General features: G+C 56.0%; 1 protein-coding gene across 14 annotated transcripts in view; it reads left to right on the top strand.

The window, feature by feature from the left end:
• The first annotated feature begins 202 nt into the window (after positions 1-202).
• Positions 203-18927, top strand: part of PARP6 (poly(ADP-ribose) polymerase family member 6) — a 51806-nt gene continuing 33081 nt past the window's right edge. For 13 of the 14 annotated variants that reach the window (XR_012161217.1, XR_012161216.1, XM_073363158.1 and 10 more), the window contains exons 1-5: positions 203-466; positions 10198-10452; positions 14566-14643; positions 15083-15177; positions 18373-18433. Coding sequence is in view for 12 of the 14 variants with exons in the window: in XM_073363158.1 (XP_073219259.1) it covers positions 10450-10452; positions 14566-14643; positions 15083-15177; positions 18373-18433 (237 nt within the window). In the remaining 2 variants the exon portion in view is untranslated. The remainder of the gene's footprint in view (positions 467-10197; positions 10453-14565; positions 14644-15082; positions 15178-18372; positions 18434-18927) is intronic. The other variant, XM_073363149.1, reaches the window with a different exon arrangement.

Below are 18927 nucleotides of genomic sequence, written 5' to 3'. Positions count from 1 at the left end.
ACCAGGGTCAGAAAGCTTGTGGGCTTTCTGTGCTGCATCGAGATGGTATGTGGGGGGCTCGGCCTACGGATGCATGGATGGCTGGTGCACTAGACGCGCGTGTGTGTACGTGTGTGAGCTTTGTGCTTCCCTGCCTCCAGCCCAGCAGCACTCTCCTGCTCACTGAGCCGAGAGCATCACATGACTCCAGCCTGGAGTGGCACTGAGCATGGGCGAAGCCATCTGGCTCACTGTGCTGTGTGCTAAATGAAACAACAAAGCCAGGAGGGGCAGCCAGCCGACAACCCTTTTGTTTTTTTCCACTGAGCATCCTTGGTCCCCCTTTTTGTCTGCTCCCCTGTGGAGAGAGGCCAGCCATCCCTAGCCCTGATCCCTGGCACCCAGCAGCACTTCCTCCCCAGCCTGGACCAGCCTGGCAGCCTCCCAGGGCCTTTGTGGTTGCGGGGACTTGGCCAAAGGAATCACCGTGAGTATCGAGGCCTGGCAGTGGCCGGAGCTGGGGCTGGGTAGGTGGGAGAGTGAGCCACACTGCCTGTCACTGAGCGGGGCAGGGAGGAGGGGGAAGTAGCCACAGGTGTGGAAGGTCCTGCCCAGCCCTCCTGGCTCTGGCAGGTGCTGCTAAATGGACAAGCCCTTCCACTCAGGACACTGCCTGTTGTGCTGGGGCTGGGAGGGGGCAGGAGCCAGCTGGGAGGAAGGGGGGGGGTTTCCTGCTCATTCCCCCCCCACCTCAACGCCTTCTGCCCACATAGGCCTTTGTGAGGCGCTTGAGTCCTAGTCACGCTGTGGGGGACCCTGGTGTATAGCCAAGGGCAGCAAAGGGGCAGGGCTGTGATCAGGGGAAGTGATCAGAGTCCTGCCAGCAGGGTGTCTCTTTGGGGCGGCAGGCCTGGGGTGGGCCGGTGTTGTGCCACCAGGCTGTTGCTGGTGGGCATGGGGGTTCAGCTCAGGTTCTTCTGCTCCCAGGGGCTGCAGCGGGGTGCGTCCAGGCGGGCCCAGCAGTCCTGTTCAGGCTCTGTTCCCCCCAGCCGCCTGCTCACAGGTCTGTTCCAGGTGGGCCCAGAGATCCTGGAAAGTTCAGTTCCACCCTAGGGCTGTTCCACCCAGGCACAGGAACCCCATTCAGGGTCTTCTGTTCCTGTGGCCAGGATCTGCCCGAGGTGGGCGTTTCAGAGCGGAGCAGGCCGTGCACAGGCAGAAGGATCCCGTGCGGGTATTCTGCCTATTCCCAGGAGCAAAGGTGGACAGCCTGCAGCCCCTGGCATTGCTGGCAGTGGGGAGCAGGCCCAGGTCCCTCACTGAGCTCTGTCAGTGTCTGAGACAGAGTTGCTGTGGCACTGCCTGGGTGCTGTTTAAGGGACGCTGCCACACTTGGCGATATAATCCCAGGAGGGGATCTGTTCCCATGGAGTCCTATTGTACCAGTGAGGCAGGGTTTGGAGCAGGGCCAAAGCCTTCTGGGTTATGTCCCTAGGCAGGCCGGAGACACTGCTGAGGCCAGAGCGTGACTCCTGTCTGACGGAAGTGCAGAGACATCCTCTTTGGTTTTGTCTTGATCCCCACTGCCTGCCTCACCGCAGTGGGGCGATGCTGCGCTGCTCCGGGCTGGGGAAGGAGGGGGAGAGGGAGAGACCCTACAGAGCAAAGGAGAGCCAAAACTTCACTAAATCCATGATTCTGCTGGGCAAGCATCCCAGCTGCTGGAGGGAAGTTATCCAACCCTGCCTCTCCCAGCAGGAGGCGCTGCAGGGCACAGTGCAGGAGCACTGGCTGTGAAGGGTTGTGAGCAGAGTCCCCCTCGCCTACAGGTGGAGTTGCCCTGGCTGTGGCTTGCGTGACAGAGATTCAGCGAGGGGAGCCCTACTTTCTGTTATGTGCCAGCCCTGCCTGCCTAATGCCAGCAGGCAGCGGCTCAGGAGTGCCCACTGGGCAAGAGTTTGCCCCACTTTAGTGGTGAGCTGCCCCTACAGAGCCAACCTGTCCGGCACTAATCAGGGGTTAGTGATTGCGCTGGCTGCTGAGGGAAAATGAAGTGAACTTGCATTGGGCTGGGCCCCTCTGCCAGGGCCCCTCATACCACGCACTGTATTGTTCCATGCTGGGGGGATTAAAGCACTGGCAGAGCTGGGGCTTGGGCCCCTTCACCACCTTAGCAACTTCCTGCTCCTTCAACCCTTGTGTGTGGGAGAGTTTTATACTCCCTCCGCCCAGCCCAGAGCCTGGAAGTGGTGGTTGGGTCATTGCACTGGGCTGCCCTCACCTTCCTGGGATCCTGCCAGAGCAGTAGATCCAGCTCCTGCTTTTCCAGGTGTCCCTTTCTGCCGGAGCTTTTCATAATGGCTTCTTGGAAAAACACTCAGAGGCTGACAAAGGGGAGAGAGAGGCAGGAGAGGCCTGCTTTCCTACTGCAGAGATTCCTAGCCAGGGGCTGTGGGGTACAGGGCTCGGTACATCTCTGGGCAACATCTGTGTCTCTGGGCAGGAAGGGGTCATTCTAGGGAACTTCCCCCCACCCCCAGAAATAGAAGAAAGGCCTGGTAGCTGCAGCTTTAAACAACTTCCTGGGATGGTGGTAGACTTGGAGTGGTTCAGACAAGATTAGCTGTGTTTTCAAAAGACATGCTTTAATCCGTCTTCTTGGCAAAATTCTGCGGCTTGTATGTGTGAGCATGGGGCTGGAGGGTCTGGGGTCTCTTCTGGTTGGAATCTGTGATTTCCTGTTCATCCCCTTCCTTCATGGGCCACGGGGAGAATAGGATTGCCCATACTGGCCTTAACGTGCTCCCAACACTTGCTGCTGTGCATTAGGATGATGAGCATAACCAAATTTGGGAATTGGTCCTGCTTTGAGCAGGGGGTTGGACTAGATGATCTCCTGAGGTCCCTTCCAACCCTGATATTATATGATTCTATGAAATCTCATGCTTCACGCCTGGCTGCCTGCAGAGGTCAGGAAGGATTCCTCCCCTCCCCCCGCCCTGATGCGCAATTTAACAATTGTGTTCTGTTTGGGTTCTTTTGCCTTCTGAAGCATCAGAGATTGGCCACATCTCGAGATGGGGTGCTGGTTGGGGTGGACCACTGCTGTGTGATGCCTCTGTCTTACATGCTGGGCTAGTACATCCTGCTGACATGCTCAGGGTCCAACTGATTGCCAGATTTGGAGTCAGAAAGGGTTTTTTCCCCAGGGCTGATTAGCAGGAACCTGGGGAGGGAGTCTTCTCTTCCTCTATAGCACGGGGTGCTGGTTGGCTGCTGCGATCAGCTGGGCATGTCTCACCTAATCAGTACCCTGCCATTGCAGGGGCCTGGGGCAGAGGTGGCCCTTCCATTCCTCCTGTTCTCTGCCTGTGGCACAAAACAGGTCAGCTGGACTAAAGCATTTCAGCTCTCAGGAGACTAAAGTCTCTGGGCTTCATCTCGGGGTTTCCGGGGAAAGTATAATGGCCGCATTTCCCTAGTTTGCTTATGAGAATGTGATGTGGGACTGAGTCAAAGCCTTGCTAAAATCCCAAGATGTCAAGAAGTCTCAGTATAATTATCTGCCCACTGGTGGGCCATCAAAGGCCAGTTATCTCACTCTTCCAGCCTCTCCCTTCTCCCAGACAGGGCAGAGGGGGAGAGCCCCAGGGAGACACCAGCCTTCTGGAGAACAAAAGCGGGTGCTTCCCTCCGGCTGGCCCTGCTGTACCATCCTGCATGGTGTTTGGGGTCGGCGAAGGCTGGGCCAGGTAACTGTCATCCTGGCTGCCCTGCCACACAGGAGCTCAGAGGGCAGTTCTCTCAGCTAGGAAAAGCCTGGGCCTCACACAGAAATAGCTGCTAAAATCTGGCAGCTTATTCTAATGTCCCTTGGATTCACTCCAGGCCTTAACTGATAGCTTGGTGAGGGCAGGATGTCCTGGGGTTACACCTGGGTGTCAGACAGGAAGGGGTTTCCCTTAGGATTCAGATATGTCTGTGAGACTTGTACGCAGCTTGACATACATATATGTTTTCTCTGCTGTACCCCACATTGGTGCTGGAGTTAAAGCCCTGGGCCTAGATCCGTAAAGGTATTTTGGCACCAAACTCGCATTGACTTTATGGGGAATTAAGTGGCAAAAGACCTTTGAGGATTTAACCTTTGCTTGTCCAAGGGCAGTGCTGCAGTCTGGCGAGCTCTAAGCATTCAAAAATCACAAGTCAGACCTCCAAAAATTATGAGATGAGCTTAAAAATCACGAGTCCTTTAAAACAATACAGCAGGGGTTCTTTTTAGTTTGCCTTCTCCATTCTGAGCCTTTAGGCTGCACTTGCTTCATGTTTTCAAGCTTTTCTCTGCAACCATAAGGGCTAGAAACTTCCTGTATTTGAACAGAAAGTTGGGATTCTCCTGGATCTGTGCTACCAGCTGCACAGACACAGAGCAACAGACAGTCTCTGCCCAATCGGAATAGGCAAGACAAAGGGTGGGACGGGAAACAGAGAGGAAGTGGGTTTCCTAGGGTGCCACAGCATTGCATGCTGGGTCATGAAGTCTCTGCAGGTTGTGCTTCTCTATTAACTATGAGGGCACCTGCAATCAGACATGTTGTGGTCTGGTGGTTAGAGCACTGCACTGGGAGATGGGAGTCACTTGTCTCCTAGCCCAGGTCCTTGACCACCAGCCCACACTGCCTTTTGGATGGCAGGGGCCCTCATGTTTACACCAGAGGGGCACCCTGCAGAGATTCCAGGTCCCAACACGCTCTGAGCAAAACAAGTTGGAGCATTGCCCCGGGACTTGTTGTTTCCACACACCCTGGTCTGTTAAGAGGAGGCTGCTCCATAGGCCAGGCCCCACTTTGCCCACCCTGGTTGAAAGACAGCCTTATGGGGGTGGGACAGGGAGTGGAAGGAACCAGCCCACCTGCATCAGGGTAGCCAGGGTGGCGCTAGCCCCCAGCCACAGGCAGAGGGTCTGGAGCCCAGTTCTGAGAGCAGCTGGAATCCCTGTGCAATCTCTTGACTAAATGAGGTCACCAGGATTTGTCTATTGCTGCTCAGCGGTGCCGGACCATTGTGCCCATCAGATGGTGGTTGGGTTCCTGGGAAATGACTGGTGGGGCCAGTTAAGTTCCTGGTGGCTGGGTGCGCACTCTGTCTGCTTCTGCCCTGCCTGGTGGGGATCCTCTGCCCGGGGCTCTCCCCTGTCACAGGGAAACTGCTCCTGGCCCAGGTTGTTAGGAAACACTTAAATGAAGATGAAGTGATATGCCCGGGGGCTCACAGGGAATCTGTGGCAGAGCTGGGAGTTGTGCCCAGGTCTCTTGGAGCATCACCAAGACAGGAGATTGTCTTAGAATAATCCATGCTGGGGTCTCTCTTTGCCTCCTGGTTCCTGCACTTGGGACACGTTTTCCAGCTTCTCTCAGCAACCCCCAGGGCTAGAAACTCTTGGATGTACCTGAAAGCCCAGATTCTCAAACTGTGAGGCCAGGAGTTGGGGCTCTATGAAAACCACCAAAGATCCCGAGCCTCACCCTAAAATCATGGGGGTTGGCAGCACTGCTCTGGAGGCCCTGGTCAACGCCCTTCCCAATAAGGCCTCTTCTTCTGTCCAGCCACAGCGGGGAGAAATGGGTTTTGAGAAGGGCTGGACAGCAGCAGCAGGCTCCCCTCCCTAGGGCTGGGCTGAAAGGAGCCCCAATGCTGGGGTGGGTGGGGAAGTATCTAGTCAGCGAGCCCTTCTTCATGACATGCTCCCAGCCAGCACTTAGACACCAGGCCCTGTGCAGTACCATGGCAGCATGCTGACTAGGAGCTGCAGTGGTCTGTGCCGAGCAGCCCCAGTAAAGAACCCCTTTAATACACTCACCATCTTTCCTCTGTTGAGAGGGACAATATAGCACCATCCTGCTGCAGCTCTGGGCGGGCCAGTCCCTGGCCAGCCACTGGAGAGCTGTCATACCCACAAGGGGCTGCATGCGAAGCCTTGCCCTCTCCCCCTCGGCCATGCCCCTGTTTGCATGTCGTGTGGTGTGTGGCATAAAGGCTCCATGCCCCTGGAGGATCCCTCTCATGCTGGTGTGCTCCTCCCAGGGCGGGCCAAGCTGGCTTTACCCAGTGACACTGTGTCCTTATGGGACTTGGGTGGTATCCCTTTAAATAGCCTGTGAACCCTCTAGTGGTGCTCACTGTGGTCTCTGCTTTCAGCCATGTGTACGTGGAGCTGGGCTCTCAGGGTGGTGTTAGCGCTCATGAGCTTTCTGCATCATCACTGCCCCAAAGCTGTGTTGGTGCAGAGCTGAGGCTGACGGACAGTGGCTCCTGCCTTGCCAGGACACCGAGTGTCCATGAACCTAACCCTCTGCAAAGTGGAGAGACAGAGTTCGGGGGCACACCAGCCCCCGCCCATCACCTTAACTCTCCCCCGTGGAGGTGGCAAGAGCCCCATGGGATATGCTGCTACCTGCTGGCTGCGTGAGTTCTGAAAGGGTGAAAGGCCCCGCCTGCTGGTGGGGGGGGGTCCCCATGGGCTTGGCTCAGCCTTGCCAAGGATTTAGAAGAAATCCTGGTTGGTCCCTTGCTCTCACCCCCCGGCCCAGCCCCACTGCTCTGGTAGGGCCCTGCAGATTCCCCCAGCCATACTGTTCCATTGAGGGGCCATGCCTCTCCAGCTGAGTGCAGTGCGACAGCTCCTGCCACGAGCCATCAGAGCTGCTCCTGCCCCCGCTGGCCAGGGGTCTCCCACCCCGGCCTTCGCAGCCTCTATTGGCACCCGGTGTTGAGAGGCTGAACAACAGCTTGAGTTGGTTCGCGACCCGGTGTGCTACACCCAATAATCACAACGGGGTGGGGAAGCAGAAAAGTTTATTTGCAGCTGCAAAAAGGTACAGGGAGAATAAAATCTCAAATCCTGTACACAGAGCAGGAAGTTACACAGGCTTTTATACATCCTTTTTCCCAGCATACTTATCCAATAGCAAGCTGCCCCAAGTATCCATATAGCCAGCCAATCCAGTTCCCAGCTAGTTCCCTGATTCTCTGTATCATTTGTTAAACTATACATAAAGCTGCTTTATTCAGCATTGTTCTTCCATATCTGCCCTGTTTGGCCTTGCTTAGTTTCAGGCAGTCTGACTCCGCAGCATATTGTTGCAGATCCTCAGCATAACTGCTGTGTGTGCCTCCAGGCGGGGGGGCCAAGGACACTTGGGCCTAGTACGCAGAGCTGCTGCGAGTGCCTGCAGGCGGGGGTGGGGGGCCAAGGACACCTGGGCCTAGTGCGAGGGGGCTTCATCGACACTCGTGGTCTTCCATCCCCTCGAGTTACCTAGTGGCTATGCCCCAGTGTCCCCAACACAATGCTGGACTTAAGTTCCAGGCTCCCCCCCTCAGAGGTTGATCTATGGCCCAGCTCTGTGGTATTCACAGCTGTCACTTCCAATAGCAGGAGCATGGGTTGTGGGCAGCACCCACAGCTACCCTGCTGCCAGCCTCTCCCAGAAGCTCACAGCGTAGCAACACAGCCCTGGCTTTGCTCTTGGGCCAATATGATCAGGTGACAGTCTCACCTGGGGCATGAGCCAGAGATGAGACAACACTTTCAGTCCAGCTCCACGGGCCTTGCCGGGACCACATTCTGGTCACCTGTTGGCATGCTATAACACAGGGTGCCAGGCGCGCGAAGAGAAAAGGTACCTGACGCTGTAAGGCCACGGATTTCTCCCCTACCCATCTGGCCTGGAGGCTGCTGACGGGGTTCTGAGAGCCAACGAGGCAGGTTAGGGGCAGGGGCCAGAGGAGTGAAGTGGCAGCAGTCTTGGACCGGTGTGGAACCCAGTGTTTGGGTCTGGGTGAGCTGCAGGGGTCTGGCCACTAGGGGGGGACATGGAGCTGCACGCCACTAGTGCAGGATGTGCCATGGGAGCTGTCCCCAGGGGTGATGCCGTGGGCCTTCGGGGTGCAGTGGCTATGAAGGGAGCCCTTTGGTGGGTGCAGTTATGTTGGGTGTTTGGGTGACTGGCAGTTGCGGGTGAGTTGGGTGGTTGGGTGACTGGCAGGTGTGGGTGTGTCAGGTGGATGGGTGACTGGTGGGTTTGGGCAAGTCAGGTGATTGGGTAACTGGCAGGTGTGGGCGAGTCGGGTGGTTGGGTGACTGGGCATGTTGGGTAGTAGGGTGATAGGTGGGTGTGGGCCTGTTGGAGTAGGTGGCTTGTGGGCCTGTTGTTTGGGCATTCTTTGCCATGGAAGGAATATTGGTCCTTGTCTAGATTCCCGGTTGGTCCTGTAGTTTCAGCTGGCTGCGGGATTTCAAACTGCTGTGTGCTGTTACTGTGTGCCATTAAACAGCTGGCATGCTCTGCCCCAGAGGTGGCTGCATTTCAGCAGATGGGACTGGAATTGTTTACCAATATTACCATATTGTCAGGACTCTTACTGCAGCACTGGGGCTGGAATACCCCAGCGCTGTAGCATTGCTGCGGCTGGGTGCTCCTGCACTCTGCTAAACTGGGCAATCTCCATAGTCCAGGTGCAGTGGCCACTGCCCCTGGGGAGGAGTGGCTGCGTGTGCCCCCTGCTGGTTGGGCTGGGTGTTACAGGGGAAAGCAGGAGGAGGCTATTGCGGCCTGCTTAGTCGCGGTCTAACGAATGGTGGGTTCCAACACCCTTTTCCAGCCTCTCACTCAATAGGCTGGCCAACCCTTCCCTCCAGGTCTGTGGAACCAGCCTGGCCCGTCTACATACAGCCAGCCTCTCGCCCAGGTGTTCTTACCCTGGCCTCACCACTCAACATCAGCTCTCCAGAGAGCGTCCCAGGGCTGTGGGGCTGGTTGGGTTCGGCTCCCAACTCTGGGCCTTGCAGCCTGGTGCGCGGGGTCACAAGGCTGCTCAGGTTTGGCCTGGCCACCACTCCGTCCTGGTGGTGGGGAGGGCCATCTGGGCCAAGTGTGAGGGAGTGCCACTGCCACCCCTTCGCCAGGTTGCAACGCCGCCCACGGCTGAGCCAAAATTTAGCAGTGCTGCGGCCTTGGAGCTCGCACGCCCAGAGCGGGGAGCCGAGCTATGCCAGCTCCATGGGCTGGGCCAGGAGGGAGCGGTTGGTGTCATGTTCCCCAGTATGTATCGGCCCTTTGGTGTTCCCCCTGCCCTGCAGCTTGGTGACACCCCATCTTCCATATGCGCTGTCCTGTCCCCCCAGCCTGGGCACCCCGATGTTCCCCCCGCTGCACAGCCAGGCTCCTCCCCCACTGCACCCCAGCCTCTTCAGCCCCCCAACTCCTCCCAGCCCCTCACTTTTCCCCCAGGACTTAAACTGCCCCCAACCCAGGAGCCATGTGTGGGAGGTTCTGCTTTTTGGGGAACAATCAGCTTGCCACCCCTCTGCCCCCAGATCCTTCCCCCAGTCCCTCACCATACCCCTATATCCCTCCGCCCCCCAGTTCCTTCCCCAGCCTTCCCAGAACCCTTAATTCCTTCCTCACTGCACCCCTCAATCTCTCCATTCCACTTCCAGGCCCTCAAATCCCCCCTAGCCCTTATCCTCTGCCCTCCATGAGCTGGGGGGCTGTTTGTTTTGGGGTGTCTTGACTTGCCTCTCTCTCCAGTTGCAGATGTGTGGGGTGGTCCCCCTGTTCATATCTGGCCAGAGCATCTAGAATCTTTCCTCCGAGCCCCCTTGGATGGACCTCTGGTGTGCATCGGGTCTGGGGGCATCTCGGGGGGGTGTCTCTGGGGCATGACAAGCCATCCAGGTTTGCAGATAGGCTGAGAACCGCTGCCCTAGCTGCTGTCACACCCTCGTGTGGACTGGCCAGTGCAGGGCCCCTGACCCCTGCCGCCTGGGCCATGCCATGTGTCACACTCACTCCGTGGGGACGAGGAAGGTTAAATACTCCAGAGGAAAGGTTCCCCTGCCTCCCAGTTGCCCAAGGTACCAGCCCAGCGCCCTGCAAGGGGCTGGGCGCTTGTCCTGCTGCACCCGCTTTGCCCTGTGTGTGTTCCCCGGGCACAGTGGGGCGGCATGGGCCTATGTTCCTGCCATGTGAAAGCGAGCCCTCTCTCCCCCGGGCATGGGAGTGAAGCAGGATTCGTTCCTGGCTTGCGACGCAGGAGGGTGAAGGCAGGATCCCAGGTGCGAGGGGTGCCAGTGGTTCTGCCTGGGGGCCGAGGCACCTATGCCATGTCCCTGGTCTCTCCTCTCTGTCTGCAATACCTGCGTTTGCCGTGCAGGGCCGGCAGTGTTTGGAGCAGCACCCAAGCCCCTGCTGCACAGCGCTGACGTAACCACGGTGCTGGCTGCCTTTTAGAGGCCAGGGACTCGGTTGCCTGGAAACAGCAGAAGATACTCTCCAGCCCGGATCTCAGCCCTGACGTCAAGGCCTGACGCTGCCTGGATGCCTGGCTCGCTCTTTCCAGGCCGCCTGGTGTCATGGAGGGGAGAGGCCTAGCCTGACAGAGGAGTGCCCGGGAACCACAAAGCAAATGGTGAGTGGGGTGTGGCAGAGGGACGGGCAGGCAAGCAGGAGCCCCAGCCCAGCGTAGCCACGGCCACCGGGCTGCTGCTACGGGGGAAAGCCCAGGGGTGCGGGCGTGGGGTGTGGGAAAGCAGCATGGAGGGAAACAAGGGGCGAATGTGGGGAGGGGGTCAACCCAAGGCTCATGATGCTCTGGCTCCCCCAGCCTCCCAGCGTGGAGAGATGGCGCTGAGGTGGGGGAGTGGGGGGGGCACAGTCAGGGGTGGTGTGGACAAGTGAGGCTGTCGGGGTCCAGAGCACGAGATCAGGGGTTCCCAGAGAGTGGCTAGCTTGGCAAAGGATAGCAGGCCGGCTGCACACCAGTCACACAGATGGGCATGGCTTGCCATTTGGGGTGTGGCTTCTTTGTACTCGCTCCCTCTCGTTCCTCCCTCCCTCCTCCCTCATGGCCTCTTCCATCCTGTCTTTTCTTGCCTATCTCTTTATCTTTCTGACTGTTTTCCATCTTTCTTGTTTTCGTTGCTCAGTGGCCAAAGCAGGTCCATCTCACTCCTCCCTTGCCACCTGTTCTCTGTCCCCCACTCTGTTTTCCTTTCCCCTTTTTGTCCTTCCTTCTTTTCTCCTAAACTGACTGTTATCTCTGTGGCTTTGGGAATCTGGCTCTTGGAATTTCTCCCTAGAGAAACTGGGCTTAGACCTGGCTCCTAACCACAGGGCCTCTAGCAGTCGCCATGGGAAGAAGAGTACCCCAATGTAGGGAGGGACTGGTGGGTTTGCAAATGTCCCAGAGCACTTGGACGGGGGCTCCTAGCTCTGAAGATATGAAGGGCCCGATTCTGCTCTGCACTACTCCCAAGCCTGTTTTCCCCCCCTCTAAATACAATTGGTCTGTTCTGTGTTTGTACGGGACCTAGCATGATGCTTCATGCCTAGAGCTCTAGGGGCTTCGGGAAATAATAATAAAATAATTGGCATGGCTTTTTTCTGCTTCCCTGGTCCATCACTGTATTGTTAATTAATAACACATTTCTAATAAGTAGCATCTAAAGATGGCAGCTGAGAGCAGGGCCCCATTGTGCTTGGCACTGAAGTACAGAGAGTAAGAGGTGGTCCCAGCCATGGAGAGTGTACAATCTCTGTCAACAGGGTAGACACAAGGTGCGGGAGGGTGTCATTGTTGTATGTACTTGAGAAGGAAAACAAAGCAGCCATTTTTTTAAAGGAGACTCGCACAAGCAGTGTGGCTTGTGTCATTTTTGGCTCCTATGTGGTGCATCCACATGGCCCCAAAGTTCATTTTATTCTTTTACACTTTTTCGCTGCTTGGTTTTGCTATTTTCAAAGCTTTGTCTATGGATAACAAAGAATAAGTGGGTACAGTGAAAGATATTACCTCACCCATCTTGTCTCTCATATAGCTTAACAAAGAGAAAGTTAAAAGGTGGCTTGATTACAGCCTATATGGGGAACAAATATTTAATAATGGGCTCTTTGGTCTAGCAGAGGTAGGTCTAACACGATCCAATGGCTGGAAGTTGAGGCGAGACAAATTCAGACTGGCAATAAAGGGTAAATTTGTAACAGTGAGGGGAATTAACCACTGGGGGTCGTGGTGGATTCTAGGAATAAGGGTCGTAGTGGATTCTAGGCATTATTTTGGGGGCAGTTCTCTGGCTTGTGCTATACGGGAGGTCAGACTGGCTGATCACAGTGGTCCGTTCTGGGCTTGGAATCTTTGACTGGCAGGTGACATTACAGACACCTGGCAACATTTTCAAATGCACCTAGGTGACTTAGGAGCCTCAGTTCCATTGATTTGAATGGGGTGTAGGTTCTCAGGTGACACAGATGCTTTAAAAATGTTGCTCCTGCCCCCAATTAATGGAGAGGGGAAGTTAATTTAATGCCAATAGTTTGCTGAGCATTCGCTGGTGGTGTGTGGAGAGCTGGCTGGTCCCACGATGCTGGTTCCTCCTTGCTACTTCCAGCAGATAAATTGCATCAAAAGAAGCTAAAAATATATTGAATGCTTCCCTAATGTCATTCTTCCATGTTAGTGAATGTTGTAGCTGCCAGGGGCCTGGGAGCTGGGCTGGGCTGTGGGGAGTGTCTGTGTGATAGTCTCATGGGGGATAATGAGGGATGAGCACAGTGGAAGAACTAGAATGGAACAGTATTAGCATTTGGCCCACAGTGGGAAAACTGGAGAGAACCTTTGGTTTCAAATGCTGGGTCTTTTGTTAACTCTCAATTCACTCAAACACCTGACAAACTGGTGGGAGAAAAGCTCTTTTGTTAAAGGTCCAGCAGCCCCATCTAGCTAAGGGCTGAGTGAGTTCCCAGTCCCCATCTCTGGCTCCACACAGAGGGACCTCCTGCCCTATAGGGAAAATACGGCAGGCCATTCCTGAGACCCTCTCTCTCTCCTTATGGAAAACAAGCCACAATTCCGGCCGCCTGTATCCACTGAGAAGGGTCAGGAAAGGGCACAGGCCCCTTGGTAACTGATCTGGTCTGGACAAGTGTGTGGAGGGGAAGTGCTATCACCGGTTGGCCAGTGGGACCAGGTCAGAGCTGTGCCCAGTGGGCAGGGCACCGGAGGGGAACTCAGCAGACCTGCATTCAGTTTCCTGTTCAGCCACAAGTGACACTGGGCAAACCTCTTCCTCTCCCCAATCCTGGGGTTTGCTAGAAGCTGGGGATATATCAGTTGGAAGTGATAGAGGAGGAAAAATACTTGGATGTATTGTTTCAGAGTAGCAGCCATGTTAGTCTGTATCTGCAAAAAGAACAGGAGTACTTGTGGCACCTTAGGGACTAACAAATTTATTTGAGCATAAGCTTTCGTGGGCTAAAACCCACTTCATTGGATGCACTGGTTGATCACAGGATGACTGTGAGCTGTCAATGTGATGCAGCCGTGAAAAAGGCTAATGCAGTCCTAGGACGCATCAGGCGAGGTATTTCCAGTAGAGACAGGGAAGTGTTAGTACTGTATTGTTATACAAGGCACTGGTGAGACCTCATCTGGAATACTGTGTGCAATTCTGGTCTCTCAGGCTTAGGGAAGATGAATTCAAACTGGAACAGGTGCAGAGAAGGGCTACTAGGATGTTGTGAGGAATGGAAAACTTACCTTAGGAGAGGAGACTCAAAGAGCTTGGCTTGTTTAGCCTGACCAAATGAAGGCTGAGGGGAGATAGGATTGCTCCCTATAAATACATCAGAGGATAAATACCAGGGAGGGAGGAGTTATTTAAGTTAAATGCCAGTGCTGACACAAGAACAAATGGCTATAAACTGGCCAGCAACAAGTTTAGGCTTGAAATTAGATGAAGGTTTCTAACTCTCAGAGGAGTGAAGTTCTGGAACAGCCTGCCAAGGGGAGCAATGGGGGCAAAAAACCTAACTGGCTTCAAGACTGAGCTTGATAAGTTTATGGAGGGGCTGGTATGATGGGACTGCCTACAATGGCATGTGGCCCATTGGTGGCTGCTAGCAGCAAATATCCCCAATGGCTGGTGATGGGACACTAGATGGGCAGGGCTCTGAGTTACTAAAGTCTGGCTGGTGGGTCTTGACCACATGCTCAGGCTTCAGCTGATCACCATGTTTGGGGTCAGGAAGGAATTTCCCCCCAGTCAGATTGGCTGAGACCCGGGAGTTTTTTTGCCTTCCTCTGCAGCATGGGTCACTTGCAGGTTTATACTAGTGTAAATGGTGGATTCTCTTTAACTTGGAGTCTTTATATCATGATTTGAGGACTTCAGTAACTCAGCCAGAGGTTAGAGGTCTGTCACAGGAGTGAGTGGGTGAGATGCTGGGGCCTGTGTTGTGCAGGAGGTCAGACTAGATGATCATTCATGATGGTTCTTTTTGACCTTAAAGTCTGTTAGTCTATGAACTGTAACCTGGCGGTAATAGCCCCTCCTCCAAGGGGCTGATGCGAGACCCCATGAATGGCTCTGAGGTGCTCTGGAGATGAAGGCCATACCAGACACTTTGGTCCCCTCTGCCCTGGCCTGGCAAACTGACCCTTCTGCTCTGAGCTGGGTGTGAGTGAGGTGGCCATGGCCCAAGGCTCTGGCTGTGGCTTATAAACACTAACAGCCTCTTCTCACAGGACATCAAAGGCCAGTACTGGACTGACGATGATTCGGATGGAGACAATGAGTCAGAAGAATTCCTCTATGGAGTCCAGGTAAGGAGCTGGGTGATCGGCTGGCTGCCCCTGGGGGCCACGGTGTGGTGCTGAAACTGGCGTGGCGGTGTTCGAGGCCCTCTGCTGTGTGCCAGGGCAGCGTATCCAGTGGGATTGGCATGGGGAACTTGTTCTGATTGCAGTGGAGGTCAGTGTCTGGAGCTGTGACAGTCTCACTGCATGGCTGGGAGGCAGGTGTGGCGATGCCCCTCAGTCCTCCCCCGCAGCTCCCACTGCCAGGAAATCCTGGGCCTCTGCCAGTGCATCTGAAGCCTGAGCTAAACCCTGGCCCCTGTCCCAGCCCCCACCTTTGTCAGTGCACCTCAGTCCTGACCTGCAGCCCCCACTGCTATATGCCTAGCTGGGGCCCAGTGCACTGATGCTGGCTGTAGCCCCTGTCTGAACTCCCTCCCCTCCTCGCTCTTGCGGTGTGTTGCAGGGGACCTGCGCGGCGGATCTGTATCGACACCCACAGCTGGATGCTGACATTGAGGCGGTGAAGGAGATCTACAGTGAGAACTCTGTGTCTGTCAGGTGCGTAGGGCGGACGGGACTCAGCCCCGGGCAGCAGCTTCCTCCTGGTTGCCCCATGGGGGCTGCACTGACTGAGCCGCTCTCCTCCCTGCACTGGTGAGCGGAGATCACAGCTTGTCCATTGAGGGCAGCACATTCCCTGCATCTCCTCACTGGGATGCCAGGATGGGGAATACCCAGAGCCCCTGCTTATGCGTCAGAGATGGGGAGAGGAAGAGGATTCACACTGGGACAAGAATCTGAGCTGCTAGGATGGGGAGGTGCAGAAAACCCACCTAAAGTGCTGATTGGCGCTGGGATCTGCACCCCAGGCTTATGTGGGAGCTTGTTGCAAAGGGCGGAGATGGTGCCAGCTTTGCTGTGAACCATGTCCTCTTCGTGAGGGTATGAATGACCCAATCAGAAGTAGAGACAGGTCCAGGCTGCATTTGGATGCGGGGTTGGTCTGGACCTCTCTCTAGTCAGAGGGAAAAGAGTCACAGCCATGAACAGTCTTCAGATATGTTGAAGGTTATAAAGAGGAGGGTGATCAGTTGTTCTTCGTGTCTGCTCAAGGTAAGACAAGAAGAAATGGGCTTAATCTGCAGCGAGATATAGGTTAGATATTAGGAAGAGCTTTCTAAGGGTAGTTAAGTGCTGGAGCTTTGTAAGACCAGGCTGGAGAAACCCGTCAGGGATGGTCGAGGTTTGCCTGAACTGAATTTCACTCCCAGGGCAGTGATTCTCAGAGCCATCTGCCTGAATCCTGTCCCTGGCTGTGCAGTGGGGCTGAATCAGCCAGCACCCTCTGGTGCCATGGGCCTGCGTGGGCAGGAGCTGGTCCTGAGAACAGAGTGTAGCCCCCTCCCTGAGAGGGGCAAGCACGTCTGGGGAGATGGGAAAGCTGCTGAGTGGGGCCCCCCCGACTCGCCTCCTGCCTAAATACAGGGAAAGATGCAGGGGCTCTTGCTCCCCTGCTCTGAGCAGCAGGAGCCGGGAAGTCTGGAAAAGGGGAGGAGGGAGGGACTAGACTTGGGAGGCATTGTGGTGGCCTGGGGGAGCCTGCTGTTCTTCCCCTGGTGAAGCAGAACAGCAGTTAGCTACGGAAGACAGGGCCATTTACCCGGGGAGAGGACCAGACGCTTCTCAAATGCATCTAACCCAGGGGCTGGGCTCTCAGAGCCGAGCAGGGGGATCCGTCAGGACTGTGATTTAGTTGGGGCTTGGTCCTGCTTTGAGCAGGGGGTTGGACTAGATGACCCCCTGAGGTCCCTTCCAACCCGGATATTCTATGATTTTATGATATGTGTGGCTGGGCCAGAGGCCCCCGATTCTGCGAGATTTTCTTCCAGACTTGCTAGAGTATACATGGCGTGTCTCCCCTGTGGGGGGAGGGGGCAGAGGCGATGAAAGCTGTGTGCCCCGGGGAACGGCCGTTACAAAGAGCCAGTCCTGTCTCTGCCTAGAACCTTCCCACACCTTTTGCTGGCCTAAGTGCCGCATGGCGCAGGTGGGGCCTGGCTCTGTGCTGGGGTGTTGGGGAGGCAGGCGTTACGCCTGACCCAGGCTGGGGAGTCTAGCCGAGTGTGACTGATGTGCTGGGGGGCTGGGCGAACGCAGAGGCCCAGGAGCGCCAACGGCCATCGATCCCCTCGGACTCACTCCCCTGCCCCTGGGAATTGGCTGGGTGGCTTTGGGGAGCATGGGGCACCGGGCCCTGATTGCGTGAAGCCCCTTGTCTGGGCCAGTAAGGAAGGGAGGTGCTTTGGTCCCCCTGCAGGCATGATCAAGGCAAGGCAAGCTCTGGTCCTGTGGCTGTCCCTAGCCCCTTGTCTGAGACCTGGAAACCTCCAAGGGGTATGGGTCCTTCAGGAACAGGCATCTCTGCTGGACTGGGATTTCATGAGGAGGGCCGGGCCTCAGCCAGGACGTTTGGGGGCCAGCACAGATCTGAGTTTGGGGTGCCTGGGTGAGGGTTGTGGTTTTTCCCAATATAGAGATTGGAGGTGGGCCTGCACTGAGACACCTGGGCTTTCTTCGGGTGTGGCTGTGGAGTTTGCACCCTGCCCCCATCTCTAATAGAGCCATCTGGATCCAGATCTAGGAGCTTGGCAGGGGGAGGGGGGTTTCGGACCCACCATTCCAGTTCTCCTCCATCCTGAGTGAACGTGTTTGCCTCTGGTGGGAGAGGTTGACTCTCCCGTATCAGTCTAGCCTGGAGAGCCCCTGGCCCAGGAACATGCCCCTGCCCATGGGAGCTGTCTGGAGCAGGAGCTGCCTTTTCCTGACGTGTCTGTAGTGCAAGATGGCTCTGATCCCTGAGTGGGGCTCCTAGGTCCTACTGCCATGCAAATAACACCAGCAATCCAGGATGGGATTGTGTCCCATGGGAGCATGGCCGGGATCAGCCAACGGGGGCCTGGCCAGCTGTGCCCGAGAGGATTGTGGGGGGTTGTGGGCCAGCAGGCACTCTATGGAGGTGAGTAACTGGTTGCTCGCATCAGGGATCAGTGGAAGGGCTTTGTGATCATTATTACTTATTGGGAGCACCTAGCGGCCCAGGCCTGGCAGAGAGCCCCAGGGTGCTAGGTGCTGTACAGAGAGAACCAATGGACAGACTCTTCCCCAAAGAGCTATGACTTGTGATTTCCTGCTGCATGGGTCAGGCTGGGCCTCGGCGCGGAGTGCAGATGTTTGCTGCTCATCTCAGTGAGAGATCATTGCATCATTTTCCCACATACCAAACGTGGTGTGAGTGTTCTGTGGGGGGGCTGCAGGGCCTGTTTGCCATGGTGGGGCTGTGGGAGGGTGTGTGCCGTGGGGGGCAGTAGGGCATGTGCGCCATGGGGGGGCTGTGGGGTGTGTGCTGTGGTGGGACTGTGGAGTATGTGTACTGTAGTGGGGCTGTGGTGGGTGTCTGTGCTATTGGGGGGTTGTTGGGGGGGGGGAGTTGTGCCATGAGGGGCTGTGGTGTGTGTGTGTGCTGTAGGGGTTCTGTGGTGGGTGTCTGTGCCATGGGGGAGCTGTGGGGTGTTTTTGGTATGCCTGTGAACACCCACATTTGTACAACTGGTTTATAAATCCCCTACCAGGAGAGGCGGGCTCTCGATGCTCCTGGGCGCTGGCTGGTGGATCCGCCCCAAGGAAACGCTGATCCCAACAGAGCTGAGTGTGTGGCTCTGGCCCAGCCTCTAATCTTGCCGTGTCTCTTTGCAGAGAATATGGGACCATTGATGACGTGGACATCGACCTCCATGTCAATATCAGCTTCCTGGATGTAAGTGGTGCTGGGGCTCTCCGCGGGCGGTTACATGTGCTCCCGCGGCTCGTTCCCAGTAGTTGGACGGTCCCATGCACGACCCTCCCGTGTGGGTAGGAGCTGGCAGTCAGACCCGCTGCCGCCGGACGGACAGCTCCCTCTCGGGTTCCAAGAGGGTCTCGCATTCCCCCGTGGCCGCAGAGATCTGATAAAGCTCTACCTGTCCCTGTACAAACCTGCCCGCTGGTCAGGATGAAAGTGCCCCGTCTCCAGAGGATTTGTGTTTGCAAAAAGCTTGGGAAATACAAACACGCTCGGTCTTAGATCGTTAGAGTTCCTGGGCTGAATCCAGCTGTGCCTACTCAGCGTTTGCTCCTGCTTTACTCGGTGGGTGTAGATGTCCGTTCCCTGTGGACACTCTTGGCTCAGGGTCACAGCGCAGGCAGAGGTAGATAATGGGCAGTTAGTGGCAGGTTTTGCGAGTTACCCGGAGGTTTGGGGGCGCGTAGAAG

This window comes from Lepidochelys kempii, chromosome 10, assembly GCF_965140265.1.
Source record: "Lepidochelys kempii isolate rLepKem1 chromosome 10, rLepKem1.hap2, whole genome shotgun sequence".
Taxonomy (NCBI): domain Eukaryota; kingdom Metazoa; phylum Chordata; order Testudines; family Cheloniidae; genus Lepidochelys; species Lepidochelys kempii.
The sequence above is the reverse complement of the archived record's forward strand: the minus strand, read 5'-3'. Positions and strand labels throughout refer to the sequence as shown.